At 42.2% G+C, this 12,171-nt stretch overlaps 1 protein-coding gene across 1 annotated transcript in view; it reads left to right on the forward strand.

The window, feature by feature from the left end:
- Positions 1–12,171, forward strand: part of MROH1 (maestro heat like repeat family member 1) — a 1,587,326-nt gene that overhangs the window by 1,533,371 nt on the left and 41,784 nt on the right. The window contains exon 43 of the mRNA XM_053715983.1: positions 1,246–1,311. Coding sequence (XP_053571958.1) covers positions 1,246–1,311 — 66 coding nt within the window. The remainder of the gene's footprint in view (positions 1–1,245; positions 1,312–12,171) is intronic.

Consider the following 12,171-nt stretch of genomic DNA (forward strand, 5'->3'; position numbering starts at 1 on the left):
GTGACAACATGAGACAGACAGGAGGGAGCTATGGTACATACGAGTCTCTCCCCTGTAGGGTGACACCATGAGACAGACAGGAGGGAGCTATGGTACATACAAGTCTCTCCCCTGTAGGGTGACAACATGTGACAGACAGGAGGAAGCTATGGTACATACGAGTCTCTCCCCTGTAGGGTGACAACATGTGACAGACAGGAGGAAGCTATGGTACATATGAGTCTCTCCCCTGTAGGGTGACAACATGAGACAGACAGGAGGGAGCTATGGGACATGGCATCTGTTAAAGAAAAGAGAGGAGCGCTAAATGCACGGATACAATTTAATTATAACATATAGTAACAAAATCACATAAAGTAGATACAATAGTAATAATATAGAAAATAAATAAATGAAAAATATTACAAACTAAAATGTTTAAAAAGTCGGGATGTCTCCCATTAATAAAAATGATATAAATATTTGTCCAGTATCAATTGTGTGAATCCAGAATCATATAAAGTATAAAAGATGTTTATACCAAAATCAGTTTTATATCAAGGATCATGTGATCTCTAGACGCATATCATAACATATATTTTCAACATATAATCTCAACAATGGGTTTGAAATTACCACCAATATTCAGAGAGCAATCACTGGATGGCATGTGTAAAATAAGGGCCATATGTAATCAAACAACTATCAATATTAAAGGGGCAAGCGCTATGTAGCACATAAATAACAATACAGTGCCAAATATTCAATAAGGACCATCAGAGGTTAATGCCTGTAGTTCCAGAAAACAAGCCATTATCGGCAAAGTACCTGTATCTTCTGATAGAGTAAGTGAAGGTGCTTGTGTTGTAATAGGTTTTTTTTCTTCCTCCGGTTCCTCTCAGCGGCTCCGTCCGCGTCCAGGAGGACACCCTGTGACGTCTGTTTACAGCGTGTGTACCGCGTGACCCGGGTTCCGTCACGTATGACAGTTCTGTCAATCCGGTAGAAAGGTGACTGTAGCGCTACAGCTTCTTATGAGCGATCAATCTCTGTTGAAGTATTCTAGGGATCCTTCCTTTGCATACCTTTTAGGAGTGAGCAAGCAGTTCCTTAATTCAGAAACAAAGGCAATATTTGGCATGGCATCTGTCCCCTGCAGGGTGAGACAATGAGACAGACAGAAGGGAGCTGTGAAATAAAGAGCTTTATCTGTCAGAATAAAATAAAACATTTAATTTGTCACTGAACTTACTAATTTATATTTAGGTTTCCTGATGCTGCACATGCCGAAGGAACAGCATAAACAAGTGGACCTGGATCATTTAGTGTCCTGTGAGTGCTGCATATTTCATCATCTTTGTATATGAGTGCCTTATGATATTTATGTGTCTATAGATGTATAGGTCGTCTGTGTGTCTCCTGCTTATATATGCTAATTCACTGGTGTCTGTGTGCATCTGTTCTGTGGTCTGTAGACATATGTGTGCATCTGTGCCTTCACGTATTCTGCGTATTTATTAGTACTTTTTATCTGTGCATATGTTTGTTTTCTCTTACACTCTCATGGAACCATAGGTGACCACTAAGATGGCTCACTAAGTAGCTGCTCTTTGTGGATCCACAACCCTCCCCAGATAAAATGTGGGCTTGTCCACCAACCCCATAATCTACAGTGAGCTGCTCCTTGTGGATCCACATCCCTCCACAGGTGAAATGTGGACTTGTCCACCAACCCCATAGTCTACAGTAAGCTGCTCCTTGTGGATCCACAGCCCTCCCCAGGTGAAATATGGACTTGTCCACCAATTCCCTGGTCTACATTCAGTTGCTATTTAAATGTGGACTTGTCCATCAATCCCCTGGTCTATAGTGAGCTGCTTCTTGTGGATCCACAGCCCTCCCATGGTGAAATGTGCACTTCTCCACCAATCCGTTGGTCTACAGTGAGCTGCTCTTTGTGGAATCCACAGCCCTCCAAGGTGAAATGCACACTTGTCCACCAATCCCCTGGTCTACAGTGAGCTGCTCCTTGTAGAACCACAGCCCTCCCCAGGTGATATGTGGACTTGATCACCAATCCCCTGGTCTATATTGAACAGCTATTTCTATGATCCACAACCCTCCCTAGGTGAAATGTGCACTTGTCAACCAATACCATAGTCTACAGTGAGCTGCATCTTGTGAGAGCTACAGCCCTTCCCAGGTGAAATGCAGACATGTCCACCAATCCCCTGCTCTACAGTGAGCTGCTTTTTGTGCATCCACAGCCCTCCCAAGGTGAAATGTGCTCGTGTCCACTAATCTCCTGGTCTACAGTGAGCTGCTCTATGTGGAATCCACAGGTCTCTAAGGTGAAATGTGCACTTGTCCACCAATCCCCTGGTCTACAGTGAGCTACTTCTTGTAGATCCACAGCCCTCCCCAGGTCCTGTACTTATCTCAGCCCTGTTACATGACCCCTCACCCTATAACTACCCTGTACCTATAACTGCCCTATTATATGACCCTTCGCTCTATCTCTGCCCTGGACCAATCTCTGCCCTATTATATGACCCCCTTCACCCTATAACTGCCCTATTACACAACCCCTCACCCTATAACTATATAATAAATATACAAAGAACTCACAATAAAAATAAAATAATACATGTAATAAAGTGCAAAGAAAACACAGTGCAATATTCAAAAATAATGTGTCTATCAACAATAATAAAATAACTAGATTTGTGCCTTCAAATAGTGCAATATATGAGAGTAAAGGGTATGCCCATCCAAAATAATGAAGGTATTAATCTGTGTCTCAATTGGGAGGCAGACTTTTTCAGTCAACTGTCTCTTCACCCAGGAGAGTGGTCTCTGAATCTGGAAGTTTTCAGGGGTTTGCTAGAGATAGATCTCATGGCCTTGTGTCTGAATCACAAACTTGTGTATGTGCATGCAATTTGGCTTTTGTGTGGGTTTATTGTGCATGCATGTTCCTTAAATGAAAAAAAAAAAACAGAATATAGTGTGATACTGTGAGATGGATGATATTTCTTTCATTTAAGTGGCAAGAGTCCACGAGCTAGTGACTTATGGGATATACATTCCTATCAGGAGGGGGAGTTTCTCAAACCTCAAAATGCCTATAAATACACCCCTCACCACACACATACTTCAGTTTTTACAAACGTTGCCTCCCTGTGGAGGTGGTGAAGCAAGTTGTGCTTGATTTTCTTCTGTGAAAGGCGCTTTTAAGCATTATGAATCCCAATTCCGCTCTGAGTACAGTGTTTGTCAGAGGGATGGGAAGGGAGTGTTGCCTGTTGATTAAGTGGTTTCAACCATGGGAAATCCTTTCAAAGGCTCTCTGTAACCGGTCGTAGGGATTCATTCCTTGCCTCCCTTTTCAGATTGACGTTATATTCCTATACCATTACCTCTGCTGATACTTTTCAGTACTGGTTTGGCTGTCTGCTATATACTCCTATACCATTACCTCTGCTGATACTTTTCAGTACTGGTTTGGCTGTCTGCTATATACTCCTATACCATTACCTCTGCTGATACTTTTCAGTACTGGTTTAGCTGTCTGCTATATACTCTTGTACCATTACCTCTGCTGATATGTTTCAGTACTGGTTTAGCTGTCTGCTATATACTCTTGTACCATTACCTCTGCTGATACGTTTAAGTACTGGTTTAGCTGTCTGCTATATACTCTTGTACCATTACCTCTGCTGATATGTTTCAGTACTGGTTTAGCTGTCTGCTATATACTCTTGTACCATTACCTCTGCTGATACGTTTAAGTACTGGTTTAGCTGTCTGCTATATACTCCTATACCATTACCTCTGCTGATACTTTTCAGTACTGGTTTGGCTGTCTGCTATATATTCCTATACCATTACCTCTGCTGATATGTTTCAGTACTAGTTTAGCTGTCTGCTATATACTCTTGTACCATTACCTCTGCTGATATGTTTCAGTACTAGTTTAGCTGTCTGCTATATACTCTTGTACCATTACCTCTGCTGATATGTTTCAGTACTGGTTTATCTGTCTGCTATATACTCTTGTACCATTACCTCTGCTGATATGTTTCAGTACTAGTTTAGCTGTCTGCTATATACTCTTGTACCATTACCTCTGCTGATATGTTTCAGTACTAGTTTAGCTGTCTGCTATATACTCTTGTACCATTACCTCTGCTGATACGTTTCAGTACTGGTTTAGCTGTCTGCTAGATACTCTTGTACCATTACCTCTGCTGATATGTTTCAGTACTGGTTTAGCTGTCTGCTATATACTCTTGTACCATTACCTCTGCTGATACGTTTCAGTACTGGTTTAGCTGTCTGCTATATACTCCTCTACCATTACCTCTGCTGATACGTTTCAGTACTGGTTTAGCTTTCTGCTATATACTCTTGTACCATTACCTCTGCTGATATGTTTCAGTACTGGTTTAGCTGTCTGCTATATACTCTTGTACCATTACCTCTGCTGATATGTTTCAGTACTGGTTTGGCTGTCTGCTATATACTCCTATACCATTACCTCTGCTGATACTTTTCAGTACTGGTTTGGCTGTCTGCTATATACTCCTATACCATTACCTCTGCTGATACTTTTCAGTACTGGTTTGGCTGTCTGCTATATGTAGATGGGTGTCTTCCGGTAAGTATATATCATTACTTTAAGACACTCTTAGCTATTTTTGGCGCTTTATGTTATAAGGTTTTAAATATATATATTTGCCAAGAGTCAGGTCTATGTATATTTCCCTTTTCTGCAGACTATCATTTTCAGTATGGAATTTATATTTGGGAAGATTATTTTTTTCTTTTATCTCTTACCTGGGGTTTCAGATTTTTTTCAATTTCACTTTGTTTTCCAAATTTTCGCGGGCAAACTAGGCTCGTGGGGACGCAAATGCAGTTTTTTATGGCGTCATTCTTGGTGCGGAAAATTTTTTGTCACGAAAGTACGTCTAAGGTGACGTAAATGTTGTCATTTCCTGCGTCTTTGTTGATGCGCGTTGTTTTGGTGCGCGGAGTCGTGCTTGTTATGACACAAGTTGCGTCATTTCCTGACGTTAGCTTTGGCACCAAAATATTTTTTTCCGTCTTACGTCATACTTGGCGGCAGAAATCTTTTTTGTATATAACCCTTCTTCCTTTTTGCTTCTGGTTCTCTCCATGTTAAGAGCTATGATGCTTATTTTTTTGCATCCTACTTTTGCATAAGCATTTTTTCCCATTCTTGAAACTGCTATATGAGGAAATTGGATATTTCTCTTGTAAGATGTATCGAGTCCACGGATTCATCCATACTTGTGGGATATTCTTCTTCCCTACAGGAAGTGGCAGAGAGAGCACCCACAGCAGAGCTGCCTATATAGCTCCCCCTTAGCTCCACCCCCCAGTCATTCCCTCTGCCTGCTTAACTGCTAGGAAGGGCAAAGAGGAGTGTGGTGTTAGTTTTTATTTTCTCAAGCAAAAGTTTGTTATTTTAAATGGTACTGGTGTGTACTATTTACTCTCTGGCAGAAAAGGGATGAAGATTTCTGCAAGGAGGATGATGATATTAGCATTTTGTAACTAAGATCCACTGCTGTTCTCACAAGGGCTGAAGAGTACAGGAAAGCTTCAGTTGGGGGAACGGTTTGCAGGCTAAACTGCATTAAGGTATGTTCAGTCTATTTTTTTCTAGACAGACTTTGTTATTTCTAGAAAAGGCTGGCAATATCCCCATGAGGGAAAGGTAAGCTGTATTCAGTAAAAGAGGAATCCAAGCTTGCATAAAGGGCTCATAGTTACTGGTGACACTAATAGGAAAAAACGTTTTGGTTTAATTACAAATAAAATGTTTTTTGAGGGACTTTAAGGGGTCTTTGTGGCTTGTTTAATGGTTATTAACCCACATGGCTAGTTTAAGAAACACTCTGTGGTGTTTTTTAGGCCCATTACATCGAGTGAGGTGGGTGGGGCCTATTTTCAGTTGCACAGTTTATTTACCTCAGAAGCATCCAGCTACTTCTCTAGAGATTCCTGCTGTATTTGAGGGCTGTAAAGAGGTTTTTTCCCCCACAAATCGTTCCTAAAGGGCAAGGTGCTGAACGTTATTTTACCGGTTTTGAAGTTTTTTCAATCCGGTTTTTACATTAAGGGTTTAATTGTTTATTTGCATAGTTGTGCAAAGTTACTAAGGCTTTATGATGCTACTGTAAAAATTTTGTGGGGTTTACTGCTTTTTTACACTGTTTTGCAGAGTTTGTGCAGCTTTTTTTCTCTTAAAGGCACAGTACCTTTTTTGTTTAAAGTGTTATTTACTTTGATTAAAGTGTTTTCCAAGATTGCTTGTTACATTACTAGCCTGTTTAATATGTCTGACACCAAGGAGAATCCTTGTTCTATGTGTTTAGAAGCCATTGGGGACCCCCTCTTAGAATGTGTCCCACTTGCACTGATATGTCTATAAATTATAAAGAGCATATTTCTCCAACATAGGTGTGTCCGGTCCACGGCGTCATCCTTACTTGTGGGATATTCTCTTCCCCAACAGGAAATGGCAAAGAGCCCAGCAAAGCTGGTCACATGATCCCTCCTAGGCTCCGCCTTCCCCAGTCATTCTCTTTGCCGTTGTACAGGCAACATCTCCACGGAGATGGCTTAGAGTTTTTTAGTGTTTAACTGTAGTTTTTATTATTCAATCAAGAGTTTGTTATTTTAAAATAGTGCTGGTATGTACTATTTACTCTGAAACAGAAAAGAGATGAAGATTTCTGTTTGTAAGAGGAAAATGATTTTAGCAACCGTTACTAAAATCGATGGCTGTTTCCACACAGGACTGTTGAGAGGAATTAACTTCAGTTGGGGGAACAGTGAGCAGACTTTTGCTGCTTGAGGTATGACACATTCTAACAAGACGATGTAATGCTGGAAGCTGTCATTTTCCCTATGGGATCCGGTAAGCCATTTTTATTACAGAAAGAAAAAAAGGGCTTCACAAGGGCTTTTAAGACTGTAGACATTTTCTGGGCTAAATCGATTTATATATAAGCATATTTTATACTCCATAGCCTTGAGGAATTATTTTAATCTTGGGAATTATGTAAAATAACCGGCAGGCACTGTATTGGACACCTTATTCTCTAGGGGCTTTCCCTAATCATAGGCAGAGTCTCATTTTCGCGCCTCTATTGCGCACTTGTTTTTGGGAAGCATGACATGCAGATGCTCTGATACATAGAAAAGACTTTCTGAAGGCGTCATTTGGTATCGTATTCCCCTTTGGGCTTGGTTGGGTCTCAGCAAAGCAGATACCAGGGACTGTAAAGGGGTTAAATATAAAAACGGCTCCGGTTCCGTTATTTTAAGGGTTAAAGCTTCCAAATTTGGTGTGCAATACTTTTAAGGCTTTAAGACACTGTGGTGAAATTTTGGTGAATTTTGAACAATTCCTTCATACTTTTTCACAATTGCAGTAATAAAGTGTGTTCAGTTTAAAATTTAAAGTGACAGTAACGGTTTATTTTAAAACGTTTTTTGTACTTTGTTATCAAGTTTATGCCTGTTTAACATGTCTGAACTACCAGATAGACTGTGTTCTGAATGTGGGGAAGCCAAGGTTCCTTCTCATTTAAATAGATGTGATTTATGTGACACAAAATTTAGAGAAAATGATGCCCAAGATGATTCCTCAAGTGAGGGGAGTAAGCATGGTACTGCATCATCCCCTCCTTCGTCTACACCAGTCTTGCCCACACAGGAGGCCCCTAGTACATCTAGTGCGCCAATACTCCTTACTATGCAACAATTAACGGCTGTAATGGATAATTCTATCAAAAACATTTTAGCCAAAATGCCCACTTATCAGCGAAAGCGCGACTGCTCTGTTTTAGAAAATACTGAAGAGCATGAGGACGCTGATGATATTGGTTCTGAAGTGCCCCTACACCAGTCTGAGGGGGCCAGGGAGGTTTTGTCTGAGGGAGAAATTTCAGATTCAGGGAAAATTTCTCAACATGCTGAACCTGATGTGATTACATTTAAATTTAAATTGGAACTTCTCCGCGCTCTGCTTAAGGAGGTGTTATCTACTCTGGATGATTGTGAGAATTTGGTCATTCCAGAGAAACTATGTAAAATGGACAAGTTCCTAGAGGTCCCGGGGCCCCCCGAAGCTTTTCCTATACCCAAGCGGGTGGCGGACATTGTAAATAAAGAATGGGAAAGGCCCGGTATACCTTTCGTCCCTCCCCCCATATTTAAAAAATTGTTTTCTATGGTCGACCCCAGAAAGGACTTATGGCAGACAGTCCCCAAGGTCGAGGGGGCGGTTTCTACTCTAAACAAACGCACCACTATACCTATAGAAGATAGTTGTGCTTTCAAAGATCCTATGGATAAAAAATTAGAAGGTTTGCTTAAAAAGATGTTTGTTCAGCAAGGTTACCTTCTACAACCAATTTCATGCATTGTTCCTGTCACTACAGCAGCGTGTTTCTGGTTCGATGAACTAGAAAAGGCGCTCAATAATAATTCTTCTTCTTATGAGGAGATTATGGACAGAGTTCATGCTCTTAAATTGGCTAATTCTTTCACCCTAGACGCTACTTTGCAATTGGCTAGGTTAGCGGCGAAAAATTCTGGTTTTGCTATTGTGGCGCGCAGAGCGCTTTGGCTAAAATCTTGGTCAGCGGATGCGTCTTCCAAGAACAAATTGCTTAACATTCCTTTCAAGGGGAAAACGCTGTTTGGCCCTGACTTGAAAGAGATTATCTCTGATATCACTGGGGGCAAGGGCCACGCCCTTCCTCAGGATAGGTCTTTCAAGGCCAAAAATAAACCTAATTTTCGTCCCTTTCGCAGAAACGGACCAGCCCCAAGTGCTACGTCCTCTAAGCAAGAGGGTAATACTTCTCAAGCCAAGCCAGCCTGGAGACCAATGCAAGGCTGGAACAAAGGAAAGCAGGCCAAGAAACCTGCCACTACTACCAAGACAGCATGAGATGTTGGCCCCCGATCCGGGACCGGATCTGGTGGGGGGCAGACTCTCTCTCTTCGCTCAGGCTTGGGCAAGAGATGTTCTGGATCCTTGGGCACTAGAAATAGTCTCCCAAGGTTATCTTCTGGAATTCAAGGGGCCTCCCCCAAGGGGGAGGTTCCACAGATCTCAATTGTCTTCAGACCACATAAAAAAACAGGCATTCTTACATTGTGTAGAAGACCTGTTAAAAATGGGAGTGATTCATCCTGTTCCATTAGTAGAACAAGGGATGGGGTTCTACTCCAATCTGTTCGTAGTTCCCAAAAAAGAGGGAACATTCAGACCAATCTTAGATCTCAAGATCCTAAACAAGTTTCTCAAGGTTCCATCGTTCAAAATAGAAACCATTCGAACAATTCTTCCTTCCATCCAGGAAGGTCAATTCATGACCACGGTGGATTTAAAGGATGCGTATCTACATATTCCTATCCACAAGGAACATCATCGGTTCCTAAGGTTCGCATTCCTGGACAAGCATTACCAGTTTGTGGCACTTCCGTTCGGATTAGCCACTGCTCCAAGAATTTTCACAAAGGTACTAGGGTCCCTTCTAGCGGTGCTAAGACCAAGGGGCATTGCAGTAGTACCTTACTTGGACGACATTCTGATTCAAGCGTCGTCCCTTCCTCAAGCAAAGGCTCACACGGACATTGTCCTGGCCTTTCTCAGATCTCACGGGTGGAAAGTGAACGTAGAAAAAAGTTCTCTATCTCCGTCAACAAGGGTTCCCTTCTTGGGAACAATAATAGACTCCTTAGAAATGAGGATTTTTCTGACAGAGGCCAGAAAATCAAAACTTCTAAACTCTTGTCAAATACTTCATTCTGTTCCTCTTCCTTCCATAGCGCAGTGCATGGAAGTAATAGGTTTGATGGTAGCGGCAATGGACATAGTTCCTTTTGCGCGAATTCATCTAAGACCATTACAACTGTGCATGCTCAGTCAGTGGAATGAGGACTATACAGACTTGTCTCCGAAGATACAAGTAGATCAGAGGACCAGAGATTCACTCCGTTGGTGGCTGTCCCTGGACAACCTGTCACAGGGGATGAGCTTCCGCAGACCAGAGTGGGTCATTGTCACGACCGACGCCAGTCTGGTGGGCTGGGGCGCGGTCTGGGGACCCCTGAAAGCTCAGGGTCTTTGGTCTCGGGAAGAATCTCTTCTCCCGATAAATATTCTGGAACTGAGAGCGATATTCAATGCTCTCAAGGCTTGGCCTCAGCTAGCAAAGGCCAAGTTCATACGGTTTCAATCAGACAACATGACGACTGTTGCGTACATCAACCATCAGGGGGGAACAAGGAGTTCCCTGGCGATGGAAGAAGTGACCAAAATCATTCAATGGGCGGAGACTCACTCCTGCCACTTGTCTGCAATCCACATCCCAGGAGTGGAAAATTGGGAAGCGGATTTTCTGAGTCGTCAGACATTTCATCCGGGGGAGTGGGAACTCCATCCGGAAATCTTTGCCCAAATTACTCAATTGTGGGGCATTCCAGACATGGATCTGATGGCCTCTCGTCAGAACTTCAAGGTTCCTTGCTACGGGTCCAGATCCAGGGATCCCAAGGCGACTCTAGTAGATGCACTAGTAGCACCTTGGACCTTCAAACTAGCTTATGTATTCCCGCCGTTTCCTCTCATCCCCAGGCTGGTAGCCAGGATCAATCAGGAGAGGGCATCGGTGATCTTGATAGCTCCTGCGTGGCCACGCAGGACTTGGTATGCAGACCTGGTGAATATGTCATCGGCTCCACCATGGAAGCTACCTTTGAGACGAGACCTTCTTGTTCAAGGTCCGTTCGAACATCCGAATCTGGTCTCACTCCAACTGACTGCTTGGAGATTGAACGCTTGATCTTATCAAAGCGAGGGTTCTCAGATTCTGTCATTGATACTCTTGTTCAGGCCAGAAAGCCTGTAACTAGAAGAATTTACCACAAAATATGGAAAAAATATATCTGTTGGTGTGAATCTAAAGGATTCCCTTGGGACAAGGTAAAAATTCCTAAGATTCTATCCTTTCTTCAAGAAGGTTTGGAAAAAGGATTATCTGCAAGTTCCTTGAAGGGACAGATTTCTGCCTTGTCTGTGTTACTTCACAAAAAGCTGGCAGCTGTGCCAGATGTTCAAGCCTTTGTTCAGGCTCTGGTTAGAATCAAGCCTGTTTACAAACCTTTGACTCCTCCTTGGAGTCTCAATTTAGTTCTTTCAGTTCTTCAGGGGGTTCCGTTTGAACCCTTACATTCCGTTGATATTAAGTTATTATCTTGGAAAGTTTTGTTTTTGGTTGCAATTTCTTCTGCTGGAAGAGTTTCAGAATTATCTGCTCTGCAGTGTTCTCCTCCTTATCTGGTGTTCCATGCAGATAAGGTAGTTTTACGTACTAAACCTGGTTTTCTTCCGAAAGTTGTTTCTAACAAAAACATTAACCAGGAGATAGTCGTGCCTTCTTTGTGTCCGAATCCAGTTTCAAAGAAGGAACGTTTGTTGCACAATTTGGATGTTGTTCGTGCTCTAAAGTTCTATTTAGATGCTACAAAGGATTTTAGACAAACATCTTCCTTGTTTGTTGTTTATTCTGGTAAAAGGAGAGGTCAAAAAGCAACTTCTACCTCTCTCTCTTTTTGGATTAAAAGCATCATCAGATTGGCTTACGAGACTGCCGGACGGCAGCCTCCTGAAAGAATCACAGCTCATTCCACTAGGGCTGTGGCTTCCACATGGGCCTTCAAGAACGAGGCTTCTGTTGATCAGATATGTAAGGCAGCGACTTGGTCTTCACTGCACACTTTTACTAAATTTTACAAGTTTGATACTTTTGCTTCTTCTGAGGCTATTTTTGGGAGAAAGGTTTTGCAAGCCGTGGTGCCTTCCATCTAGGTGACCTGATTTGCTCCCTCCCTTCATCCGTGTCCTAAAGCTTTGGTATTGGTTCCCACAAGTAAGGATGACGCCGTGGACCGGACACACCTATGTTGGATAAAACAGAATTTTTGTTTACCTGATAAATTACTTTCTCCAAGGGTGTGTCCGGTCCACGGCCCGCCCTGGTTTTTTTAATCAGGTCTGATAATTTATTTTCTTTAACTACAGTCACCACGGTATCATATGGTTTCTCCTATGCAAATATTCCTCCTTTACGTCGGTCGAAT

Source organism: Bombina bombina, chromosome 5 (assembly GCF_027579735.1).
Source record: "Bombina bombina isolate aBomBom1 chromosome 5, aBomBom1.pri, whole genome shotgun sequence".
Lineage (NCBI taxonomy): Eukaryota > Metazoa > Chordata > Amphibia > Anura > Bombinatoridae > Bombina > Bombina bombina.